At 47.0% G+C, this 27,529-nt stretch overlaps 1 protein-coding gene across 3 annotated transcripts in view; it reads left to right on the plus strand.

Annotated features, from left to right (window-relative positions):
• Positions 1 to 27,529, plus strand: part of UCKL1 (uridine-cytidine kinase 1 like 1) — a 332,854-nt gene that overhangs the window by 199,057 nt on the left and 106,268 nt on the right. For 2 of the 3 annotated variants that reach the window (XM_069243248.1, XM_069243250.1), the window contains exons 6-7: positions 17,531 to 17,724; positions 18,155 to 18,212. In XM_069243248.1, the coding sequence (XP_069099349.1) occupies positions 17,531 to 17,724; positions 18,155 to 18,212 (252 nt within the window). Of the gene's footprint in view, positions 1 to 17,530; positions 17,725 to 18,154; positions 18,213 to 19,584; positions 19,602 to 27,529 lie in introns of all 3 variants that reach the window. The other variant, XM_069243249.1, reaches the window with a different exon arrangement.

Genomic DNA, 27,529 nt, shown 5'->3' on the forward strand with positions numbered 1-27,529 from the left:
CAGCTCTGTTGGTGTCTTATGCTCATGGACGGCAAGGGGCAGGGGTCACAAAGGCAACTATAGCCCGGTGGATTGCATCTACAGTTCAGTTTTGCCACACGAAAGCAGGAAAACCGTTGGCTAAGCGCCCGAGAGCGCACTCCACAAGAGCAGTCTCCACATCGGCTGCTTTGTTTCAGGGTATTACTCTGGATAAAAGATGTCAGGCTGCGACATGGAAGACTACACACTCCTTTACGCTGCACTACTGTTTGGAATCGTCACAAAGAACTGATTCTCTCGTTGGACAGGCGGTCTTACGTCATCTTTTTCACTAAGGTGAGATCTTTCCTTTAATGCGTAGACATAATTCTATATGCAACAGTCTATAGTTGCTATGCAATTTGGTTTGATATATATATATATATATATATATATTTCTGATGGATACAACTACCTGTGGATTCCTCACCTAATGATTCCTCACCTAATGAATACTCCCATGGCGCCAGCATTTGACGGAAATCTTCTTACTAGTCTCTGCACGTCGACGAGGACGTCACTCTAGCCCACGCGACGCCGTCTGACGTCATACAGGCAATAAGAGGTCCTCGACGACGTGCGGACGTCAGTTCCCTTTTTTCCGTGCATTCGAAACGGTTATCTTCGAGGGAGCAACTGTTACTTTTTTGGTTACAGTGTATTTTGGCTGCGTAGTCTTTCGCTGTGGTAATAATGTCGCAGAGAAAGTCTGGATTTAAGCCTTGTCGTGAGTGTGGAGGCAAGATGTCGGTGACGGATCCTCATTCCGATTGCCTTTGGTGTTTGAGCTCCGACCACGACGTCTCGACTTGTGATTCATGCCAGCACATGAATCCAAAGGCCCTCAAGGAACGTGAGGCGAAGCTGTTTATGGCAAAATCGAAGGAGAAGCATCACAAGAAGTCTTCTTCTCCAAGACATCGGCGTCATCGAGACTCCCGGCGCCGTAGAGAATCTCGGCGTCATTCGAAGGAGACTCGTTCCAGGTCTATGGATCGGCGCCGAAGGACATGGGAGATCAGTCCCACGGTTACGCCGCATCCTTCGACGCCGTTGCCCTCTCCGGCGTCTCCAACTTCACCTGGACAGGCGTCGGTGATTGAGGTATTGGAGCCTCAGGTGTTTTCTCCGGCGCAGACGTCGAGGTCGGGGTCGCCTCCGAGACAGGCACCTCAGTATCCGGCTTTTCCCACCCCTGGAGCCGATAGTTCCGCATTCTTGAATGCGATGTATGCCATCTTCCAACAGATGGCTCCAGGGGGTGCTCCGGCTGGGCCTTTGGCCTTTTCTTTGGGTGATCCTGCGCCTCTTCGGCCGGCACCCTTTATGCCCTTTCTCCCTTTTGGGAACGTGGGCTCGGCGCCAGTGTCGGCGCCGGTGGCCGCTCCGGTGGCTTCAGAAGGATTGGCCCCGGGGATTTCCATCCCGTCGACGTCGATGTCGGGATTTCGGCCTGTGACTCCGGTGGGTCCATCTGCTTCAGCTGCTCTTTCGTCGGCGCCGAAGTTACCTGTGGCGCCGGACGCGGCGTCGGTGGCTTATGAAGATCGGCGCCGATCTTCGACTTCGGTGGAGGCATTGTCGACTCCGCGTATTGAACAACGACTTCATTCCAGGAGACGTGCTCTCCGTGTATTAGAAGAGCAGGAGTACCAACGAGCCCTGGAGGAAGGAGAGCTAGAGGACTCAGGTGATGGGCTGCGTGGACTGGAGTCGGCCAGTGGGCTGGACACTTCCCCTGAGTGGGATCTTTCGTCCCCGGGGGAATATACTGAGGAGGCTGCTTCCTTTCATGCAGTGGTACGGAAGGCAGCTAGTTTTTTGGACCTGCCTTTGCCGGTGGTGGAGGCTAAACAAAACCTTTTAACAGAGGTGCTACATCCGGCCTCAGCTGCGGCGGAGCCTCTGTTGCCATTTAATGACGCTCTGCTGGATCCGGTGTTAGAGGTGTGGAAGAGGCCGGCATCTTCCCCAGCAGTTCACAGAGCCGTGGCCAGGAGGTATTGGGCGGCTCCGACTGACCCTGGTTTTCTATCTAGGCACCCTACGCCGGAGAGCTTGGTGGTGCAGGCCTCCTGTTCATCCAAGTCAGCGCCTGGTTCTTTCCCGACGGTGCCTGGGGACAGAGATTCAAAGAAGCTAGAGGCGCAGTCGAAGAAGATTTTTTCGTCCTGCAGTCTGGCGTTAAAAGCCACCAATGCAACCTGTATCCTGGGGAGGTATATTCATGCTCTGATGGATGACATTTCCTCATCGTTTACAGAGCTTCCCCAGGGTCTTTTGGATCTTGTCTCAAATGCCCAGGCTGCTGCGACCCAGATTATCCAGACGGGACTGGATACCACCGACTCGGTAGCCAGAGCAATGGGCACAACTGTGGTGGCAAGGAGACAGGCCTGGCTCTGTAACTCGGGCTTTTCTGCAGATGTACAGTCCACATTGTTGGATCTCCCCTTTGATGGGGACAAACTGTTTGGAGCCAAGGCTGATTCGGCCTTGGAACGTTTTAAGGAAAGCAGGGCCACGGCTAAGTCGTTAGGGCTCCAAGCTCCTTCTTCCACGGCCTCTTCCAGATTTTTCAGGAGGTTTCGTGGATTTGGGCGTGGCTCTTCCTCCTCTTCCTTTCGGGGAAGATATCAGCAACCTGCCTCTTCCCATCCCTATAGATCTTTCAGGGGGAGAGGTAGGGTCCGCACCAGAGGAGCCTCTCAGCAGCACTCTGCCTCTTCCTCATCCTCTGGCGGGGTGCAGCAGGGGAAGCAGCCTTAGGCTTCCACCCTTTCCCACTCACTCCTCTCCTGTAGGGGGAAGATTACAGCATTTTCTCACCAAATGGAAGACTGTTACAACGGACACTTGGGTTCTCAGTATTGTGGGAAAAGGCTACACCCTTCCCTTTCGGGAGTTCCCGCCCCTCATCCCGCCCCGCCCTTCTTATTGTTCAGAAGAACACCTCCTGTTGCTAGAACAGGAGGTACAAGCCCTCCTTTCCAAGGGCGCGGTGGAGTTGGTCCCAGAGCAGGAAAGGGGTAGAGGATGTTACTCAAGGTATTTCCTGATTCCCAAGAAGGATGGTCGTTTGAGACCAATTCTGGACCTGAGGATCTTGAATTGGTTCCTCAAGCAGGAAAAGTTCAAGATGCTGACCCTAGCACAGGTGCTTTTGGCGTTGAACAAGGAAGACTGGATGGTGTCTGTCGACTTGCAGGATGCTTACTTTCATATCCCGATACTCAAGTCACACAGGAAGTATCTCCGGTTTGTGGTGGGATCGCAACACTATCAGTTTGCGGTCCTTCCGTTTGGTCTTACTTCAGCACCTCGAGTCTTCACGAAGGTGATGTCGGTGGTTGCGGCAGAACTCAGAAGGAAGGGGATAGCAGTATTCCCTTACTTGGACGACTGGTTGATCAAAGCCAAGTCCCCGGAGCTTGTGTCGCATCATCTGCAGTCAACAACCCAGTTGTTGTTCGACCTGGGTTTTTCGGTGAACGAGCCCAAATCTCACCTAGAGCCCTCTCAGCGCCTCCTGTTCATAGGGGCAGTACTGGATACAACATTGGGTCGGGCCTTTCCTCCGCCTCAGCGGATTCAAGATATTCAGGATTTGGTTCCAATGTTTCGAAATGGAGCGGTAGTTCCAGTCCTCAAGGTCCTTCGTCTGCTCGGTCTGTTTGCCTCCTGCATTCTGTTGGTCACGCATGCTCGCTGGCACATGAGGGCTCTTCAGTGGTGCCTCCGAAGGCAGTGGTCTCAACACAAAGGGGATCTAGAGGGTACTGTCAAGATCTCCAGAGATGCTGCTGTGGATTTGAAGTGGTGGATTGCAAGCAACAATCTTTCAGAAGGAAAGCCGTTCCAGCAGTCGCCACCAGTGGCCACAGTCATAACGGATGCTTCCACTCTAGGGTGGGGAGCTCATCTGGGGGATCTGGAGATCAAAGGTCTTTGGTCTCCAGAGGAACAGATGTTTCACATCAATCTGTTAGAGTTACGGGCTGTACGTCTGGCTCTCAAGGCCTTCCTCCCTTCCCTTCGTGGTCAGTCGGTACAGGTCCTAACGGACAATACTACCACGATGTGGTACATAAACAAGCAGGGAGGAGTGGGGTTGTACCTTCTCTGCAGAGAAGCTCTTCGACTATGGTCCTGGGCAAAGGACCATCAGATTTGCTTGATAGCAAACCATCTGGCCGGAGTCTTGAACGTGCGTGCGGACAGTCTCAGTCGCCATTTCTCGGCAGACCACGAGTGGCGTCTCCATCCAGATCAAGTCCGTTTAATCTTCCAGAGGTGGGGGTTTCCTCGGGTAGATCTGTTTGCCACTCGAGAGAACGCGCATTGTCCGTTATTCTGCAGCCTCCAGTATCCGATGCAGGGAGCGTTGGGGGACGCGTTTCAAATAACCTGGTGCGGCCAGTTGCTTTACGCGTTTCCTCCCATACCCTTGATTCCTCGAGTATTGAGGAAGATTAGCCAGGACCGGGCTCTAGTCATCCTAATAGCTCCGGATTGGCCAAGGAGGGTATGGTACTCCGACCTTCTCCAACTCTCAATGTGCCCTCCGCTCCGTCTCCCTTTCAGGGCAGACCTCCTCTCGCAGTCGCAGGGGCAGGTTCTACACCCCAACCTCCAGAGTCTGCACCTACATGCCTGGAGATTGAACGGGGCAACCTGAGTTCCTTCTCTCTCCCGCCTGAGGTAGTGGATGTTATATTAGCGGCCAGGCGACACTCCACTAAATCTATCTACGCTAATAGATGGTCTAAATTTGTTGCGTGGTGTGGAGAGAGGCAGATTGATCCTTTGCATTCTCATCTATCGGACGTTTTGTCTTTTGCTCTGTCTCTAGCGCAGAAAGGTTGTGCAGTGGCTACCATTAAGGGTTATTTATCGGCCTTGTCAGCCTTCATATGTCTTCCAGACCAACCATCTTTATTTAAATCCCCTATTGTTATCAGATTCTTGAAAGGTCTTCTAAATAAATATCCTCCAAAGCCATTCGTTATTCCGCAATGGGATTTGTCCTTGGTCCTGACTTTCCTTATGGGGTCCCCTTTTGAACCTATGCATTCTTGCCCCTTAAGGTATTTGGTTTTAAAAACAGTCTTCCTGATAGCTATAACATCAGCAAGGAGAGTGAGTGAGTTGCAGGCCTTATCAGTAAAGCCCCCTTATACAACTTTTTATGGGGATAAGGTGGTGTTGAGGACCAAGGCTGCTTTCCTCCCGAAGGTTGTTTCACCCTTCCATTTGGCTCAGGCAATTACTTTGTCCACGTTCTATCCTCCGCCTCATCCTTCCAAAGAGGAAGAAAGACTGCACCGTCTGGACCCAAAGAGAGCGTTGAGCTTCTTTATTGATAGAACAAAGGATTTCAGGCTGGAGGATCAGCTGTTTATTGGATACGTGGGCAAGAGGAGAGGAAAGGCAGTCCACAAGAGAACACTATCCAGGTGGGTTGTTCTTTGCATTAAAATCTGTTACTCTTTGGCAAAGAAGGATCCTCCTGAGGGCATTAGAGCTCATTCCACCAGAGCTAAGTCGGCCACTTCGGCCTTGGCCAGAGGTGTTCCTGTGGTCGACATCTGCAAGGCCGCAACTTGGTCGTCCCTTCACACTTTTTTAAAACATTACTGTTTGGATTCTGAGGTTAGAAGGGACGGCCATTTTGCACGGTCAGTGCTGCAGGATTTCTTGGTTTGACCATTTAGGTACCCACCGCCGGGCGTGGTACTGCTTTGGGACTCTATTCATTAGGTGAGGAATCCACAGGTAGTTGTATCCATCAGAAGAACGAGTTACTTACCTTCGGTAACGACTTTTCTGGTGGATACATTAGCTACCTGTGGATTCCTCACGGTCCCACCCGTCTCCCCGTTGCCTTTCTGGTCTTACCAAGTAATCCTTGAGTACGCTCCTCTTGGTCTTTGAGGGTGCAATAGATGTTGTATATATTATATTTATATATATGTATATATGTATATATCTTTGTGTATATACTTGATGTGTATATATATTTAAAAAAAAAAAAAAAAGAGAGTTATATATATATATAAAAGATTTACAGTTATTCATGCAATGTTGTGTATTTTTACAATGTAATGGGATGTTGCCTTGCTCTTTCATTGCATTGCCTGGTTGTTCTCATGCACGTAAAAAATGATTGGTACTGACGTCCGCACGTCGTCGAGGACCTCTTATTGCCTGTATGACGTCAGACGGCGTCGCGTGGGCTAGAGTGACGTCCTCGTCGACGTGCAGAGACTAGTAAGAAGATTTCCGTCGAATGCTGGCGCCATGGGAGTATTCATTAGGTGAGGAATCATTAGGTGAGGAATCCACAGGTAGCTAATGTATCCACCAGAAAAGTCGTTACCGAAGGTAAGTAACTCGTTCATTTGTTCTATGCGCATAGTACAAGATTTATAAGGTTGTTATTTGGTATTATGTTTTAGAGGATTTCTATGCTCGCACCCACCATCCACAGTAGACATGACTTTTATTAAGAGTACTGCTGGCTATTTAGATTCAAGCATGTGAATTTATGAAAGATCCAATACTGGATAAGAAAACAAGTTACTTACCTGTAACTACAGTTATCCAGTATTGGTATCTTTCATAAAGTCACATGCGACCTACCCTCCTCTCCTTAGACGCTTGCATTTCCTGCTCAGGTCATGGTCTTCACTCTTGTGCTAGAAAATTGGAGGGAAAGAGCCTCTCTGGAGAGTATTCTAGAAGGTTCTGATGCCTGATTGGCGGCAGCCAGGTTTGGGTCCTTTTTACAAAAAGACAGAGATAGGCTAAATGAGTCATTTGGGTTACTATTATAGCCTATGAAATTTTTTTGGGTGCTCATTGCTTTTCATATACCGTGGGACTTCCACTTCGACGGCGAGGATGATTCAAGCTTGTGAATTTATGAAAGATACCAATACTAGATAACTGTAGTTACAAGTAAATAACTTGTTTTCTTATACAGAGGAGGCCAAGCCAGAGAAACTTCCCAAATGTTAGTGCCCCACGAATTCTGTGAGCAAATTATGGTTTTTGCTCACTCATACTCATTGGCAGGACACACAGGGACCCAAAAGACAAACCAAGAGATTTTACCCCATTTTTACTGGCCAGGTATTTATTCCACTATAAGCAATATTGTCAAGGATGTGAGATTGCCGAAGGAAATACCCATATCCACCTCCTCCTGTCCCCCTCTAAACCTTTCTAATCATTAGGAAACCATTCAAATGGATTGGGATGGATCTAATCAGTCCTCTTCCAGAGTCTTGTAAGGGAAACCAATATTTATTGGTTATCATGCATTGTTCAGCCCAGTACCCAGAGGCCATACCTTCAAGGTACCCCACAATCAAAAACATAGCCGAGATCCTGGTGAAAGTCTTCACTATAGTGAGGTTTCCTAAGGAGATCCTTTCAGACCAGTGGGCACCTTTTGTTTCCCAACTTTTGCAACAGGTGTGTAAACTGTTAGACTTAACCCACATTAAAACGTCTGTATACCATCCACAGACAGAGGGTCTAGTGGAAAGCTATAATGGTTCTCTTAAGCTTACCTTAAAGAAGATGTTAATTTATGAGGGAAAAAATGCAGACCAGCTACTGCCACTAGCACTCTTTGTTCATAGGGGACAGGTTCAGAGTAGCTTAGAATGCTCTTCATTCAAACTATTATATGGTAGGCAGCCTCATAGTCTTCTTGAAATGACAAAGAAGTATGGGAGGATACAGGAGAGGAGGAAGGTGGGTTGCTGGACTATGTCAATCACATACAGGCTCAGATAGGCAAACTCCAGGACTTAGCTCATAACCTGGAGAAAAAACAAATAATACAAAAAGCAGTCCATGACAAGTAAAGAAATGGCGTTGTTATCAGGTAAAAGACTGGGTATTGACATTGCTTCCTACTATTTCAAAAACAAATTGAGATCTGAGTGGAAAGGGGGCCTTATAAAATAGTGGCTAAAGTAGGCAAGGTTGCCTGTCACCTCCAAATGCCTCCTAGGAAAGAACAGAACTACCACTTGAATCTACTGAAAAAATGTTTAGGATCCCTACCAAAAAAAGTGCATGTCCTTCAGCCATTTGTAACCAGCTCTAGTACCTTGGAACAACTACCCAATAATGAAGTCCTAACAAAAGACCGAGTTCATGTCTGCCCCCCCTGACCCTTGGTATATTTTCTGATATTCCCGGGCAGAGGCATTTAGTGAAACATGCTATCCCTACTCAAAGTAGTTGTTGGTAAACAAATGTATAGGATACCTTCAGCACGGAGGGAAGCAATACAAAAAGAAACAGAGATGATGTTAAAAATGGAAGTGATACAGCAATCCCAGAACAATTGGTCATCGCCCATTGTGCTAGTACCCAAGCCTGATAGTACGATCAGGTTCTTTATTGATTTTAGAACAGTAAACAGGGTTTCAAAGTTTGATGCTTATCACCTCCCAAGAATAGACAAATTAAAAGAGAAATTAGGCGAGGCGAGTTTTATCACCACTCTGTGTCTCACAAAGGGGTACTAACAGGTACCCTTTCGAAAACAGGATCAAGAGAAAACTGCTTTCTCTGCCCCTGTAGGGTTATTCGAATTTGCGGTCCTATCTTTTGGACTACACAGAGCCCTGACCACATTTCATAGACTAATGAATAGGGTTCTACAAATCCATCAAACATATTCCTCAGTTCACCTTGATGACATTGTCATCTCTAGCCCCACATGGGAACAAAATCTCCTTCATTGCCAGAGTGTCCTCCAAGAACCTCAAAAAGCCAATTTCCATATCACTGCAAAAAAAATCAAAGGTAGGATAAATAAGGTTAAGAAGTTGGGTATGCCCTGGGAAATTGTCTTATCGGACCTCAGGAGGAAAAGATATGATCCATCACAGAAACACCTTTAAGCATAACCAAGAGAGAAGTCCAACGCTTCCTAGGCACTCTTGGCTATTATCAGAGATTCATTTCCCAATGTTTAGATACTGCCAGACCCCTGACTGATCTTCTGAAAAAGGAGTCTACCAATAAAGAATTAAAGATCCCTTCATCTAATGTTAGAGAGGCATTCCAACAACTCAAACAAGCTATCACCACTAGCCCGGTATTATCCTCTCCTAATTTTGATAAGACTTCATCCTGCAGATGGATGCATCAGAGGTAAGAATAGGGACGGACTTGTCCCAAACTAATGATGATGACGTAGAGGTTCCCATATTGTTCATTAGCTGAAAACCTTTTCCACGGTAACAAGGATAACTTATTATTGAGAAGAAGTGTTTGTCAGTAAAATGGGCAGTGGAAAAGTTGTGGGATTACCTAGAGAGCAAGCCCTTAGTCCTCTATATGGATTATGCCGCTTTAACATGGATGAGCAAGAACAAGGGTAAGAATCCAATAGTGTTAAGTGATTCCTATCTCTACAACCCCTCATGTTTGAGTTGCTACATCGGAAGGGTAGTGCACAGTATAATGCAGACTTCTTGTCTCGGTTCCCCCTTTTACCCGAGTGGGAAAATCCCAGAGTTGGGATGTGTCGGGTCGACAGGGCCACAGACAATACCCTTGTACGAAATGACAGATAAACAAACATGGCCTCTTCGGCCTCAAATGCTCAATCTCCTGTTCTTTACTTACAGCCCCCAACGCAAGGTCAGGCAGCATTGTGAGGGACATTAGGAAGTCCCTTCTTTTCACACTTTGACTGGAACTAGGAGGAGACTAACACAGAGTATGAAGGAACTGTGAGATTGACACCAAGTAAACAGGACACTGTCCCTTTATAATGGAAATTGAGGCAAGTCAAGTGGACGCTGATAAAGGAGCAGGATTTCCCACGAAGTTGTGAGTTAGAGAAGGAGAGACTGCAGAGCAACGCTGGACATGCCGAAGGGCAAGCTATGCCTGAAGCCCACGGGGAAGTCAATGCTGGGGGTGTGTTGTTCGAGAGGGAGAGACCGCGACCCAGGGGAAAGAAGCCGGTAGAAGCCAGGAGTCAACCAGCAACGCGCAATACCTGGCAACGCTACTGGAGGAGCATGGCTTTCCCAGGGGCGTACTCCATCCCGATGGTCCTGACTTCCCGACAACTGGAAGAGAGATGAAGAAGATGCTCATTAGGAGATAATTGTACTATAACCTAACCCCGAAAATAAAAACTATGTGATAAAAGACTGTGGTCAGAAACATATGCCCCGCTTGTGCAACACATGGGTAGCAAGTGCGGGGCCTACAGAAGAGGGGTGTGCTTGGACACAGAGCTTAAGATATTCTTGACAGGGGGTCAGAAATTAGCTAGTAGAGCTCGAAGCAAGGGTGTAGTTAACCACCTGCTATTCCAGCTTGAGTGCGGGTTCTACAGGAGGGAGATTCAATTGCATTCTGACCGTTCTTAACTTTTATCTCAGGTTTGCAGGCCAATGCAAGACAGACGAAATGGTGACAGACAGAAAGAAAAAATATCAAAATGTAAAAAAAAATTAAGGTAGAGGCAAATGAAGTGAGACAGCTTAGGGCAGTCGCTCCCAACCTGTGGTCCGAGGACCCCTGGGGGGTCCACAGAGCCTCCTCCGGGGGTCTGCAACTGCTTAGAAAATTAAATAATATTAACAGATTAGTTCCCCAGCTTTCAGTAATGACTCACTGGGGGTGGGTGAGGGTCCCCGGATTCCAATGATGATTCAGTGGGGGTCCACAGAAGTCAAAAGGTTGGGAACCACTGGCTTAGGGTAAAAAAAAGTAAAATGCAAATATTGAAAGAAGGGAGGAAAGGGAAACATGAACGAAAGAGTGTACAAACGGACATAGGAAATAAGGAAAAAGATGTAACAGAAGAAAAAGAAAGGAAAAAGACAGAAAAAAGAATGAAGAGGTAAAAGAAGAAATGGATGGAACAACAAAATAAGAAATTGAAATGAAAGAAAGAAGGAAAACAAACAAATATATTGAAATAAAGAAGAAATATGAGACAGAAAGATGGGCGACTGAAGGAAAGAAAAGACAAAAGAATTAATGGTGCAAACAGAAAAAGAAAAGATGCAAAGAAGATGCGAAGGAACAACATGGCATGATAAGAATAAAGGGATATAATGAATGATGGAAAGCTAGAAAAAGGTCAGATGGAATGACAGAAGGAAATTGAAGGTACGAAAGAAGGAAAAAGAAATAAAAACAAAAAAAGCTGATGGAACGAAGGAAGGAAAGAAGCATTAAAGAAAAGAAAGAAGGTGGAAAGGATCAATAAGACATATGCCAGTACTGGTTAATGTATAGTATTTAACCAAACTCCTTTAAATTAATATTTCTGTAATATACATAATTTTGCACCAATTTCTGCAAATTTTCAATTCCCGTGGCACTTAGTACGAAGAGTTGGAATGTCTCACTTTTTTGTGCATATATTGCTATATATTGGTCAAAGTGGCGGGTATTTTATTTTTCTGGCTACTCCCTTGGCTCAGCAATCTGGGCCCAAGAAACCAGGTTTTAACTGTCTTGGTTAGTCACGAGCCCTTGCCTAGCAGAGCCTAAATAACAAGATTATAGGGGTCTCGGTTAGTTGTGAGCCTGACTGTGTGCTGTGTTGAGCTTGTGCACAGATGATACATAGAGCTTTCCAGCATAAGATGTCCCCAATAAAACAACTTAAATGGTGAGCCTGTCCTGTCTGTTTTAATGAGGCTGTGCCCAGGCTGTGCATAGATCAGTTGTCTTCAGACTTTAGGTTGCATGCCCCACTTGCACTTGTGGAATTGATATTGGGGTGGCACCATGCTCTGGCCAAGAAAAAATTATAATATGCACCTTGGACACACAAGCATGCCGAAAAACAGCAGTGATTTTTTTATAACCACATTTTTATTAATTTTGGAAACCGTGTACACATATCTTGCTCCGACATTAACAGCAGCCAAGGTTGCATAGCAAATCTCACATTTCGTTACTGGTCCACCAACATTAAACTTTACATTGCAGTAATACTCCATGATAGGTCCTCCATTTTCCCCATATTTTGTCATGTTTTTCTGGGTATCCACGCGTAGCATAGATCGTTTTTTCTTGGTGTGCGCTCCAGTCCACTCCCGCCCTCCATCCCACACACAATGGATTTCTGAGTTGCTTCCATGTGCGGGCTATGTCCCATTTATCTACAAGGCATGCCATTCCTATGAATATCTGTCCTGCTCAGGGGCCACCCTATTCTTGCAGTAGCCCCAGCCCCGCTAATTTAAGACTCAAGTCTATATGGCGCCCTTATACCCTTGCTATTTCTTTACCGACTCCCTCCCAGAAGGTCCTCAACTGAGGACTACTCCAGATCACATGGAAAAAGTCTCCCTCAGGGAGGCCACACCTGGCACAGGTTGAAAGTGTCCTAGTGGACAGTTTTGATAGTTTTGCTGGGGTATATAAGTTGCATGCAGGCAATTAAATTGTATCACCCGCAGCCTAGCTGAGATGACTAGTTCCCTAGGGGCCAGTAATGTCTCCCGCCAGTCGTCGTCATCTAGTTCCCCAACCCATTGTCCCCATTTCTGTCCAGGTGGTCAAACCCATCAGGGGCATTCGTGAGTAGTGACTTATAAATTTGGGATACTGCTTTCTTCCCCAGTTTCCAGGTTGGTAGTTTCGCCTCTAGCGGGCTATAGTCAGGGAGTTAGGTGTTTGATGGAATATGGGCCCCCAAGGCGTGTTGCAGCTACAGCTATCGGGAAAATTGTGTCTTGTGCATTCCATTCTGTTCTTTTAGGTCCTGAAACAATAGAAGGCCACCCCCTTTGTACACGTCCCCCCAAGTAGGTGATCCCTATTGAGTCCCAGCAATGAAAACGTTTAAGTGTTGTAATTTGGAGTAGTAATTCCCCATGCCACAGTGGAGTCATTTGAATAGACGCCTGTCCCATTTTATTAATCGTAGGGCCGCCCTCCAGCAACCCACGGCAAACTGGGTACATGAAGCTGTTTGGTCAGGAATCCTGCCTCCATAAAGCATTCCCAACAGGCCGCCAAAGACCACTACATGGATTTCAAGCCGGTACGCGGGGTCACCCCAACCCCTGCGAGCCAGTCATTTCCAGATACCAACTGAGCAGCTAAATAATATACATACAGATCCGGGATCCCCAGTCCCCATTCGTACGGAGACTTCCTCACGATACAAAAGGCCACTTTTTGTTGCCCCCCCCCGTTCCATATAAAGTTAGTGAATTTAGGTGTGAGTGCTCAGAACCATTCCCTTAGTATCTGATAGGGATAATTCATGAGGGCATACAGATAGTGGGGGAGCCACATCATTTTAAGTAGGGGGTACGCCCAAGTGGGTCTAAGGGTAGGTCCTTCCATCGCTGCAGGTCCCACTCAAAGTGTGTAGATAGGCCCGAAAGTTGAGTACCCAACCCAAATCAGGTAGAAGGGAGATGTGGATCCCCAGATATCTAAATGCATTACTCCGCACTGAAAATTTTGGCACAACAGTCGTCCCTCCGCATCCCCCTCTTACTTCCACCAGTGTTGATTTATTGGTGTTAATTAGAAGCCCGGATATTTCCCTGAACCTCTCCAATAATTCCAGGCATCTAGGGCCTGAGATCATCCAGGAATACCAGGACATCATCTGCTTACAGCACCACTCTGCTCTCTACCCCATCTCCAGCCCCACATCAGAGGGTCGTTCCGATACAGGCATGCCAGGGGTTCGAAAGCCAGCGTGAAGAGCAGCAGGAATAAGGGACATTCCTGACGTGTTCCTCGCTGGATAGGAAATGAAGGGGAAAGCACTCCATTTATTCGGACCTGGGCCGTGGGATGCTGACAAAGAATACAGATCATTCGGCGGAGCCACTTTCCCACCCCCATACATAGTAGGATTACATCCATGTATTCCCATGAGATCATATCGAATGGCTTGCAAAAATCAATAAGAAGCAGGGCCAGTGGACTGCTGGACTGCGAGCCCCGAGATAGGGCCACCTGAACTCAGTGGATACAGTGCCTTGTACTCCTACCTGGCATGAAGCCACACTGATCTGGATAGATGAGATGGGCCAGCATGTGGGTAAGACGTGATGCCAGTGTTTTAGCATATATCTTTAAATCAGCATTGATGAGAGCGATTGGCCTATACGATGCACATTGGTCTGGGGGCATCCCCTCCTTTGGCTGGACCACGATCTAGTTCAGGAGGAAAGGGCCCCTTCGACAGCGCCTCTTCGTACAAGTCTAAGACACGAGGCACCAGCAATGAACAGATCCTTTTGCAGTACTCTATGGGGTACCCATCTGACCCCGCGGTCTCCCCCCCCCTACTCCTTAAGCTCAGATATTGCAGCTTCAACTTCCTCTTTCATCAATGGTTGATCTAAGTCTTGGGCAAAGTAGGGTGGGATAGTCGGTATCAGAAGGTCCCAGACTATAGAGCCCTCCTCTGTCTCTAGCATTGAGATCTTGGTAGAAAGTCGCAAAGGCCTGAGCTATCAACACCAGTTCCACTTGGGTGCTCCCTACCTTATCACGTATGGATGTCACGACTCTGGCGGCTGCCTCGTGCGTTGCCAGCCAGTATAGCAATTTGCCTGATTTATCGCCCATTCCATAAACTGCTAGTCAATGCCTGCCACCATTGCTTTGCCTCCTCAAGAGATATTCGGCGTAGCTCAGACTGTGCCAATGCCAGTTGACGTTGTATCACCTGTGTATCAAATTGACTGGCCTGTCCCTCCAACTCCAGTATCTTGGCCTCGAGATGAATGCATTGTGCCCTCTATCGCCGCTCTTGCCAGCGGATGTAGCTTTTGACAATTCCCAGCATTGTCGATTTACATGCTGCCCACAGCGTCGCCCCCGAGTCCACTGAGCCCTCATTGCAGTGTAAGAAAGCCTTGAGTTCCTTCTCTACAAAACTAGCACACTCAGGGGGCTTAAAGTACCATGAATTGAGTCTTCAGGTCTGATCTGATATGCCCCTAGGAAGGATCCAAACAGATCTCAGATTCATTACGTCCATTGCCAGGACCAACACAAGGTCTATCCGGTCCTCAGTGCGATGGGCAGCTGAACAGTGGGTGTAGGCACACTCATGAGGGGGCCAGACCCTGCCACACATCACAAAGACCCCAAGAGTCTGCCCAGGTTTTAAGGCACGCAGACCGGAGGTACCGGGTGGGACTCGATTCCACAGAGACATTCCCGATTGAGTCTGGCACTGCATTGAAGTCTCCTCCCACCAGAGTGAAACCGGCTGGGAGTGATGCCAAAAGCGATTGAAGCACCTCGCAGGTGGACTGCAAAAATTGTGGGGGAATATAGCAGGACACCAGATTATATTGCTTGGCCTCTATCTGACCCTCCGCACCAATGTACCTCCCCAGGGGGTCCTCATGAACCTTTGTTACCGCCAGGGGTAGCGACTTATGCAACAGCAGGGCCACTCTTTGGGACCCACGCGTAAAGCCAGAGTGGTAAACTCTGTCATATCCAAAGCGCCCTAAGAAGGAGCAGCGGGTCTCCAGTAAATGTGTCTCCTCCAGCAGGACCACTCCTGGGGCATGCCTTTTTATGTAAAAGCACTGCGGTCCGTTTAATGCGGTTCAGGAGCCCAGTAATGTTCCATGAAATTACAGAGATTGTATTGAGTATCGGAATGGATGTGCGCAGCCCGCGAGGCTCCCCAGTGGACAAAAGGGCGACCCATTGGGGTGGCGGACCGTAAGGGCAGGGACCTTTAAACCAACCCATTCTACACTTTGGTGTCCCAGAACATGTGTGTATTGAGTATCAGTGGAATAAATATGCTTCTTGTGTACTTGAAGAGAACATTTGATAAAAGCTTACTAGAAAGAACAAAATCCCCTCCCCCCACCACCCCACGCTTCCTTCTTAGAAGCATCTATCGCCCCCATAAACATTTGAGAACTGTGGTAACTCGTGGAGGTGCCAAGCAACCTGCATCTGGATACCTCCCACCCATATACGGATGCTCCGCCTGACAGCTGCGCTCAAGTTAGCAATAAACAAATAGTGGGAGGCAATTACCTTGCACTGCCAATCCCTCCCTGGAGTGTCAACACCCCCACTCCTCCAAACCTTCCCAGGATGTAAGTGACCCACTACAGCAAACAATCCTATTCAGACATACCAGTGCATAGTACAGTTACAGCGTTGATTTCTTGGGTCGAGGCCGCTCCAGGACATCAGTCAAGGAGGATCCCCATCAGAGTTAACATCAACAGGCGCTTCCTCCACCAGTGAGGCCTAGTGGGGACGTTCCGCTGTCAGGCAGGATCGTTTGGCGGATAGGAGGAGTGGAAGCTTCTTCAAAATGCGGCTGCCATGATGGCTCACTTGGCCAAAAACAGCAGTGATTTTATTGAGAGAAAAGAGTAGAGGTGAGCTGTTCTGATATGGCACTCGTGTCCAGGCTGGAGTAAGGGGTTCTCCAGATAACTCCATCACCACATTCTGATATAGGATCACACTGTTGACACATCTAGAGTGTCAGTTTAGAGACTTATTAAACAACTGACCGGAACGCACTCTTTTTAGGGCTATGACCTTATTAAATGGCTGACTGAGACAAGTTGTCTGGTACATTTGTGTTGAAACAATCAACACGTTAATGAGAAAGCCAGGAGGATAAGAATTAGAGAAAAATACTAAAGCTTTTGGAAAACATTAAAGTGCACCGAGGAATGCTATGAGTATTTAATTGTGGATTGCTGCAAAGGCTGGTCTTTTATGCTGCGGTTAAGCGGGTATTTTCACAGCCTTTTCTTATTGTTAGACGTTGAGGTGACCAAAAAAGAGGTGCCCTTATAGATTTATTCTGTTGTAGAATTGCTGATTTGTATCTCGACCTAGCCTGGGTATACCCATATATTGCACCGGTTATAAACTGAAGGACTAGCACAGCTCTTTAAAGAAATTCCTTCATTTCTCAATCCATTTAACTGGGAACCGGACCAAACTAGACATTAACCACTGTGCAATATGAGGAAACCAATGGCTATATCAAATGGCGTGGGAACCTCGGGGCTAGCAGTGGTCTCAATGAAGGTCAAGTAATAGGAATGATTAGAGCAGAACTTAAACTGTTGGCTTCTCACCACTATCATTTACTAGGTTACATAGGGCACTTTGGTCTGGGATTAGAATATGACCTACAGGAACAGAGCTTCTGCGCACAACATCAACATCCATATGCATTATTAAAGGAGAGGGCTGGCTCAATTGAGTAGAAAGAGAAAGGCTTTTAGATAGAGGAGATGTGTGTGTATGAGGCATTTATTCAGGTCAAATCTAGCCATGAAGCAGTGAAGCCCTCTCCACGAGAAGAGTGACTTGAGTGATAGGGGTTCTGAGTGCGTTAGCAGATGAGAGGCAGGAAGATTGGGGTGAGACATAAAGTCTTCTCAGTAGTGCCACCAAGGCTGGGAGGCCTCTCCCAGGCTTGGTTGCAGGAGCTTTCTTGTTAATGTTCGTAATGTCTTTTCAGCTCCTGGACATGAAGATCTTTGTGGAGACTGACTCCGATATCCGGCTGGTGAGGCGCCTACGCCGGGACATAAGCGAGCGTGGCCGTGACCTTGAGGGTGTCATCAAACAGTACAACAAGTTTGTGAAACCCGCCTTCGACCAGTACATACAGCCCACCATGCGGGTGGCGGACATCGTGGTCCCTAGAGGCAAGTAAACAAGCCAGTGGAGATTCCGAGGTAGTTGTAAATGAGGATTGTGCTTGCTTGTTTTCTACATTTCACCCAGCCACTTCAATGAGGGATTTCACGCAGCAGTCAAAGCAAACTCCAAAATTTGGGCTCATGGTAAAAGGGCTTCTTTAATTTGATGATCTTTTATTCTCTGGCTAGCTCGGCTGTTGACTCTCCCTTTTTGTCTCAGTTTCAGCTACACACATTCAACACAAATGCACAGACACATCCACATAAAAACCTGTTCAGCTCTCAAATGCTTCTCATTATGTCTCTTTATCTTTGAATTACTAAAAAGTTAGAACCAAACTTGCCTGTGATGGCCATGATAGCAATGGACTAACGTCAATGAGCACAGCCAGGCATGTCCGCTCACAAGCTCTTCCTCCCGCTCTTTTCCCTGTAGGCAGCGGGAATACCGTGGCCATTCACCTCATCGTGCAGCACGTCCACAGCCAGCTGGAAGAGGTAGGTGCCAGCTCTCGTCACAGCCGAAGAAGGGAAAGGGTCACTGGGCAGACGGTCCTCCTGGGGATCCCAGGCATGCATTCTGCTGGGATGACTAAGGCAATTAAGGAAGGGGGTCGCTGACAGCACAGGCTGTATCATTCAGAAGTGCCCATGCAGGCGAAACAGACATGCGTCACAGGTCACAGGCACATGGAGGCCTGCTGTCTGTAATGGATGATGGATGTGTTGTTATTTTTTTAATTAGAAATTAACAACACCCACAAAGACAGCACTTGTTATTCTATTTAATATGCAGTTCACTCCCTCGCTGATGTGCTAAATTTAATAAGACATTTGGCAGGATTGTTAGACACGATTTGGTTTAGATAATCCCCAATGGTATGGTTCTTAAATTAGCAAAGTTGTACATACCCAGTCTCCCAAAACCGTGGCCTACTCCAGTTATTCCTCCTAATACTAGCTCCATAGATAACTCCTATGAATGCCGACTGTACTTTCCTTTGCATAGGCGACCAGATCATGTGCACCACCAGAGTATCCCTGGCACCCTTCAGCTCACAATCCAGCTCTCTCCTTGGTGCGTTAACTACATGCTCACACAGTTGTAGATATTCGGACAACTCTAGTGCAGTCTTAGCAACTCCTTCATAACCATCTGATCCAGGAAAAAAATTGTAGTCTCAGTCCCTGGGCACGTGATCTGTGAGGCTGTCTCAATCTGTGCTACTAACTGCCACCACTTGAGTATGTGCAACCTCAGGCAGCACACACAGTGTGTGCATCTGATACAGTAACCCACAACCCAGTGACACAAAGCCAACTGGAGTACTTCTTCACTACCCAACCCAATGGTCTCTCAGTACAAGGTCAAATTATGACAAAACCAAGGACCTCGTCTTGTATGCCTCTTGGTCAGCTGTGATCTGTAAAAATACTGGCAGCTCCAAGAACACATATGTGCCTGATGCCCTGACTCTCTTGGGTTAGGTATGTTATTGACTGCAGATAGCATGAGCACAGATTACAGCAGGCGGCCTAGGAATATTTCGAGTTTGATCATATCATAATAATAATACTAAAAGTGTACTCATTATTTCCCGATACTAATCCATCACTAATTCTTGTTGGGTTCCAGAGTAGCGTGCTACTCACGAAAAGCGATTCGACGCCGCGTCAGGGGTAGTAAGCGCTATATAAATACTATTAAAATACAATACAATACAATTTCACTTGCTCTCCCATAGATGCGCACAACCTTCTGCCAAGCACATAGTTAAATTGTCTCATTGTGTCTTGTCTCTCTGTCTCTGCACATTTGCAGTGCTTTATAATGACTATATTGTGTCTTTCTGTGCCGCGGCTTGTGCAGCGTGAGCTGAGTGTCAGGTAGGCATGCTTCATGGTAAGACGTTTCTAACTATGCATTGAGAACCACAGAGGTATTTCCAATCTCGGGTGCTGCTCTTCCGTCCCTCCATCACCCACCAGCTCTGTGCACTAGAATGTTTAAATGAGAGATTTATCTGGTCCAAGATGAAATAAGCGTTCAAATTCCACTTTAAACTGTATTTACCTAATTGTTTTTTAGCAGGGACATGGCTAAAAAGATTCATTCCAGATGGCTGAAAGGCCTCAGGCTTTGGGGTTTTACATGGATTGAGCTGTCCTACTCACAAAAGTATGTTTCTGATAAGAGATTAAGTTGAGGAATGTATGAAAACGGGAACTGGAAACTTTAGCTAAGTAATTGCTGACTGGAGCAAGGGTGGTGGAAGAGGTCAGTGAGAGGGGCATCTCACCAACTCGGTTTATTGGAGAAACAAAAAACACCTGCAACGCTGGTTTTTCCCCAAGAACCTATCATTCAGAAAGCCTCTGCAGCTTGCTAGATGTTTTTGGGACCCACGTAAAGTCTTCTGTTAACTCGTTGGTTATTTCAAGGGAGTGGACTAGCATCCCCACTTTCAAAGTAAACTATCCTGGTTTCGACATATCTGTCAAATGTCAGATTTGTTCTAGGCGTACTGTATACAGCTAGGTTGACGGGGCAAGTAGCTGCTCAGCAACTCTCTGGATTCAATATCAACAGTCTTGCAGACCTTTTTCGAAATAAATTCTTCAAAGCTGGGTGTGTGCCCAGTCCGGATCTCTCTCGTGAACAGCATTCATGTGGCATTTGCTACCAATGGTGCCCAGCACTGCTATCCTCACATTTCAATTGTTTGAGAGGAGTGCTACCTGAGCGATCTGGTGCTAGAATGGAAGTCAGGTTTTGTGTCTGAAGCCAGGCTTTGTCCACTGAGCCAGACAGCATAACTTTTATTTTTGTTATCCGCGTGGGTTGTCATTTAATCTCTGCAGGTGTCTGAACTCCCCCCCCCACCCCCAAAAAACCCGCTGTCCATCTGTTTTAAGTCCTAAGTAAGCCTTGTACTCCTTTAGTCACAAGATGGTGTCTGGGCTTGCCCACCCCCAGTAATGTATCCAGAGCATGCAGTGGAAGCAGCAATTCGAGTATTGGAAGTGTCTCTGTTGTGTCTTGTCTCCTATTTTGTTCCCGGTAGAGCTTGCATCCCAGTGTTGTCCTCTTATTATAACAGTAACTGTTTCTCGCATTTGTGTTCAAGGGTTTTTCAGGGCTCCAATTACATTGACTGCATACAGGGGCAAACTGTTGTGTGAGTGCCTTCCGATGGATGCTTACATGCAATTCTGGTGAGTGTGTGCGAGTGAGAGATCTTGTGTCTGTTTATAATGTTATTCATTCTGTATGTGTATTATTTTGTATGCTTGTCCGACTGTGTGCCTTTTTGTACGTCCGTTTATATGTTTTATGCAACAGTGAATTTGTGCATTCGCTGTATTTGCCGTTCTTCACCCGCTTCGTAACTCAATCTCCCACTTAACCCTATCATTTGTGTTTGCCTTTTCACTCTTCATTTTCCCTCACTTTTGTCTCTCGCTACCGTTGTCACTTACTTTCATCCCATTTTTTTTGCTTTTTTATGTTCCTTTCATCCTTGTTTTCCCTTACCCCATTCGCCAATAGAGGCACCCTCTCCCTTTAACTCTCTTCCATTTCACTCCAATGCTGCCTACTGCAACAACAAACTTTCTTTAACTTTGAAGCACCCAGATAGCAAGGTAGATAACATTTATATAGCACACAACTACATGAATGTTAACAGACCTGAAAAGTTTTAAGGCTGGTGTTAAAGCAATGGAATGTACCCATCTGCTTGAGCTACAATTAAAGGAGTTAAAGGGTTTACTCTATGACTTGCCAAGAGGAAAGCTCTTCTTCCTCCTCATAGTGTTATGACAGTAAGAGGGAGTATTAGTTGGCCCATGTGTGAAGACTTCGACACCCTAGTATTTATTTGATACAGCAGTTACATGTTGTAGCCGTTTATATTTATTCATTAAGCACAGGCACTAAAATAAGGGCTGATCCTAAAATGTTACACTGCAGTTCACCCTTGGGAACAGAACATTGATTAACGAAACCATGAGATTGTCTTGGCCCCAGTATTTTGGGTAATCTGGACTTTCTGGTTTAGGGCCTATTTTCATCCCCATATACTGGAATTAATGTAGACCATAGGGTAGTTGACCTAGAAACCCACCACCTAAGGAAGCAAGAAAGGAGGGAGTAAAGTTATCATTGTTTATCACCAGTCGGAAGTGCCAGGAAGGCTGCACTATACTTTTATCTGCTTCAGACATGAGAAGTACTGCATCATTGACTCCAAGCCTGCCAAAGGCCCTACATCCCCCCACTTCTGCACGAGGAGGCCCTGGATCTGAATTTTTTCATAGCAATTGCTCCCACGCATTGGCAGTTGGCACTGCTGAACTCCGTTGCAACTTCGCACAGCCACCGGAAGTGATGGCAGGGAGCTGCATATAAGGGCCGCCCCTGTGCACAGACATTAGTTTCTTTTTTCTGGGTCTTTCCGTGGGAATACTGAGCTGTTCACTTAATTTCGCTCATTCATATGCACTGTGCTGTTTTTTTGTGTGAAACCTTCTTATGATGAAGTGTGTTTGCATAATATTGATACGGTTTTACAGTGAATAACTTTGACTAATGTTTGCAAACAATGATTAGTAGTAGCCTTTCTTCGAATTGCTAAGAACATTTAGCCTTATAATTGACCCTCAAGGACCATTGTTTTGATTGATGACCATCAGAGACCAGTTTTGCAACCTGTGCAGCCGCCAGGACAGCAATTCGCCACTTAGGAAGACATTGTGATGGCAGAGGTCATGCTCACCACGAGAGAGCAATCTTTCTCTTTCTCCTCAGCTGCAGCCTAGCCACTTTGAGGTCTCCTCTAATTGTGATGCTTGGCCAATATGGAAAATAATTTGTTTTTTATACCTGCCTGGTGTGTCACTAAATTGGATCATCTGTTCCTAATCGGTCTTTGGCGGATCACGCCACCATCCTTCAGCAGGACGTTCAGTCACTTTTGGCCAAAGAGGCCCTAGAGAGGGTCTGCAAGGCAAAGAAAGATGTGGAATACTCCTGCACTTTCCTGGTGCCCAGAAAAGATGAGGGGCTCAGATTTATTTAGATCTTTGCCCTCCATACTGCTTCCTGTGATTGGCAGGTTCAAGAAGACTCACTATTGCCCAGATTGTTTTCGGGAGACTGGATGGCGTTCTTAGACTTGCAGGGCGCTTGCTTTGATGTGCCTGTCCTGCATTCTTACACACGCTACCTTCGCTTTGTGTTGGGGTTGAGGCACTTACAGTTTGCTGTTCTGCTCTTTGCCTTTACTTTTTCTACTCGTTGTTTACAAAGCTGTTGACAATGCTTGCCACCGTTCTTCTCAGGTCAGAGATATATGGATTCCCCTACCTCGAAGACTGGCTGCTGAAAGTGTGCTTACCACTGTCAATCATGGACCGCCTCCAGATGACAGTGACCCATCTTTCATCCCTTGGGACCCACATGTAACGTCACACAACAGGATTACACCTTTCCCCCGGATCCGTGTTCACTGACAATGGAGATTGTGCATTTTGGGTCTATCTTTGCTGTTAGTGGAGGTGGCAAGGGTCAATTTTTGCTTTAAGCAAAAGTATCCTGAGCCCATAACCACACAAGAAGAATGTTTGGTTATTTAAAAAAACCGATTTCCTCCTCCCTCTTTCAATAAGCAGTACATGCTAGTTTCTGGTCCAGCAGTACTTGCGTCCATGTGTAGTATGGACCGCTCACTATTAAACTTCACTTTCCAGTCTGTCAAATTTCCAATTCTCACTTGTTGGCTTGCAATGCAGAGACAGGAAAACAGGTTGGTTTTAGGATGATCCTGCCCCCTCCGCACACGGATAACTCCTCTCCAGATGTATGCTGCAGTGTCTTCTGAAAAGATAAGATGACTACTCCCTAAGAGTCCAGCAGATTTTAGTGGTACACTCATAGCACTAAAACCAAAGCATCTGATGTGCAGCCTTGTCAAGCTCCAACTGAGCAATCTTCATTACAGCCTTCTAGAAGTGACTCTGTGACACACTTACTTCAGTTGTACAGGCCTAAGAGAATGTAATCAGTAATAACTCCCGCATTTCGCCCACTCCAGAATCATTGCATTTATAAATCATATGTTTTCGTTGTGGCATGCATGCATGCAAAACAAAACCATGTGGCACTGTTTATCAGTGGAATAAAATGGCCGCATTTATTGAATTACAAAATGGGTAGCTGCCTGTGAAATATTCAATTTCTCAACCTTTGGTTCAGCGAGCATTCAATTTTACAAATTGCGTTTCAATAATCAATCATATTTGTGTGACTAGCATTGACGGGTCGGCCTTCAAGTCCCGGCCTCCGTTTGTTATGTCTGTTCTCGCCTTTGGTTTTGTAGGCAGTCCCATGTCTTTGTTTCTTGGAGGGGGCTTACTCCATCTGTTCGTTTTACCATTTCTCTCTAAGGGGGTAGCATCGAGTTCTTGGATTAGCCCCAACTCGCTACCTGTCGTGTACCTGTGCCCTGCCATTCGACCTTGCGGGTCTGGGCTGCGAGTGCTGTGCTCCGCCTACTCCCCTTGGTTGGCCTCCCTTCACCCTGCCGTGAGGCATCCCCAGGTGAGTGGCCTTTCTATGCACAACGCCTTACTAGGTGTGCTTACAGTCCATTTTGGTAAAACTTTCCTTAATTACCGCCATGCTGCTTGAGAGGCTTACGTCTCTGGGCAGCTCCCCACACCACAAGATTTCTTCTCCCCCTTTTTTTTTTAATATCCCATTACCGCAGCCAGGTTGGACCAGAATATGCTCATCGCTTCCTCTGATAGATGTACTCCACCTGATGCATATAGTTCTCGCTGTCTTGGGTGTATCAAGCCGTGGCGTACGCTCTCCAGCCCATTAGCCTTGCAGTACTTGGCTACTGAGATGTTCAGTTTTCATCTGGAGTTGTCAATTGCTTTGTTTGATGTGGCCCCCCGCCACACCATTCTGGGGATGATTTCTGACCAGACAATAGTGGTGTTCCCACATCGTCTTGTCATTAGTACTAATGATTGCCTGATTTCGCTCAGGAGGACCTTTCGTCCGACTGTGGTTAGATCGTTGCCACCCACGTGGATGATTATCATGTCAGGGGGTCTTAGCGCTGTTTTCCATAAGCTAAGCATTATCCGTTCAAGCTGTGCCCATTTCATGCCTGGGAAACCCCACCATTTGATTGACTTCGTGGATCGTTTTACCTCTCTAGTCCAGATGTTTTTCCTCCACCATGTTTGCAGTCTGGATACAAAAGAGTACCCGATCACCCATATAGTCCTGGGTGGAGCCCCTGTCAATGTAATCACAAACAACAGCCTTACATAAAGTGTGTGCGTATGTACTTTTTGTATGCGTTGGACCGCCACCTGCCTACGGTTTTGATGGTGCCTTCATCTAGGCCTGAGACTGCCGCTGTTGTGGCAGCGCCTATGCGAAAAGAGAGGGAGCTGAAATCTGTTGGGGCCAGGTCTCCTTCCTTCAGTGTTTTGCTCAGCACTGCTTTGAACTGGTATTTGCTTAAATGCTCCCCATTGTGGTGCGTGAAAAGTGGGCCTGGCAACCCTGGGCGCACAGCTAAATAGTCCCTCAGAATGCAGACCGGGCAGTACTTTGCTTGGCTTATGCATTTTATTACTACCTGAGAGCCCTTTCCCTGTTGATCCGTTTTTGACCGTCTTAGTAAGAGTCGTACCTTGTCCTGTTCTAAACTGCAATCGATTGCTTGGAGGCAGTTGTTGCCTCCCGACAGTTTTGCTGATGCGACCAACTCGCTTAAGTGAAAAGCCCCAAAGAATGCTGTGCCAAATGCTGCTTTGAATAAAAATGACTCGGACGGGTTGGATGTCACCTTTTCTAGAACATCTAATAGCCTGGTCAGCTTGTTGAAGTCTGTGGGGTGTCTGTTGTCTGACTTGGGACCCTCAAGCCTTTTCCACCCTTTCATTGCAGTTCGGATGTAATGTGATGCTGTGGGGTCTATGCCAGTCTGTAATTTGGAGTAGTGCGCTATCGCTGCGAGGTCTGCCTGTGCCCAGGACTTTGTTTTCCCCTTCTGATAAGGCCCCTTGATGAAGTGTTCCACCGCTGCTCTGGTTGCGACCGGGTCACTGAGGGATTCTAGCCCTCCTATTTCCATGAGAGTTCTGGCGTATTTCGCGTACCTTCTGTGTGTCTCAGGGTTGAGTGCGTTATGCACTAGTACTGACAAGTCAGCTCCGCCGGTTCCCATAGGGTTTCTGGATAGGGTGTCATCTCTGGGCTTGTCTGAATCTGTCCATCTGGAAACGAGAGAGAGCATATGCTCGTGAGTTTTTCACTCCTTGGACATGTCTCGCCCTGATGTCCAGGTTGCCCCTGAGCTGAAGGAGTCTTAATGTATCTTGGCAAGAAGCGGACCCCTTGTTGATGGCCATGACCACGCCTAAGTTGTCTGACCAGAATGTTATCTTCATGTTTTGCAATTGGCCCCTCCATAGTGTCATGGCTACCACTATGGGGAATAGTTCTAGAAATGTGATGTTTCTGGTGATGCCCAAATTGTACCACCTGACTGGCCATTTGCCATTGCACCAAGCGTTCCCTAATATGGCCTGGAAACAACATCCCCCAGCAGCATCAGTATACAGTGCAATCTCCTTGGCTGATAGGCAGCCCTCCCGCCAGATTAGTCTGCCATTGAACTCCGTTAGGGAAGGCATCCCACATGGTGAGATCTATTTTTACTGCTATGCCTAATCTGCCGCGGTGGTGTCTCTCGCGCAGACCTGATGTAAGTTTGCTTAAACGCCTGGCGAAAACTCTCCCGGCTGGGATCGCCCTGGTCGCGAAGTTAAGCTTCCCGACCATGCTCTGTAATTCCCTAAGTGTGGCTTTCTGTTTGCCCTGCAATGTTTTGATCTCTTCCCTTAGCTCTCTCACCTTTGCCTCAGGTATCCTTGAGGTTCCCGTGGCTGAGTCTAACTCAATGCCCAGGAAAGTTAGGGACGTTGTTGGCTCCACCGTCTTGTCTGCGGCTAACGGGACACCCAAGTCTTTTGTCAGGTGCTGGAAGGAGTTCAGTAGGCTGGCACATTCGCCTGTGCCTGCCTTGCCCACGAATAGGAAATCGTCTAAATAGTGCATTTTCCCTCCCGACGGGTGTTTCTTATGTAAGGCCCATTCTAGGAAGGTGCTGAACTGTTCGAAATACGCGCATGCGATGGAGCAGCCCATGGGCATTACCTTGTTGATGTACACTTGGCCCTTGTGCTGAAAACCCAGTAGGTAAACACTGTCTGGGTGTACTGGTAGGAGCCTAAAGGCTGACTCTGTCTGGTTTTGCCAGTAATGCCCCTCTGCCTGCGGCCTTGATTATGTCAATGGCGTCATCCACTGTGGCGTACCCCACCGAGCAGGCGTCTTCTGGGATATTATCATTGACCGATGTCCCTTCTGGGAACGACAGGTGATGTATCAATCTGAATTGGCCAGCCTCTTTCTTGGGTACCACGCCTAATGGGGAGATGATCAGGTCTTTTGGGATTGGGAGGGCTAGGGGGCCATCAATGCGCCCGAGCCTTAGTTATTTATTGATTTTTTGGCAAACTACCTGTGGGTGTTGTTTTGCTGATTTCACTTTCTTTATGCCCCCCTACTATCTTTCCTTTCACTGGGATTTTGAAACCTTCTTCAAAACCCTGGACTAATGTTTCTGTATCTTTGCTATTGTTATACTTGTTGGCTAACTTCCTCAGGACTTTGGTATTGATTGGGGAACTGGCAGGTTCTATGTCCTTTGATATGCCACTTGAGC

This window comes from Pleurodeles waltl, chromosome 7 (genome assembly GCF_031143425.1).
Source record: "Pleurodeles waltl isolate 20211129_DDA chromosome 7, aPleWal1.hap1.20221129, whole genome shotgun sequence".
NCBI lineage: Eukaryota > Metazoa > Chordata > Amphibia > Caudata > Salamandridae > Pleurodeles > Pleurodeles waltl.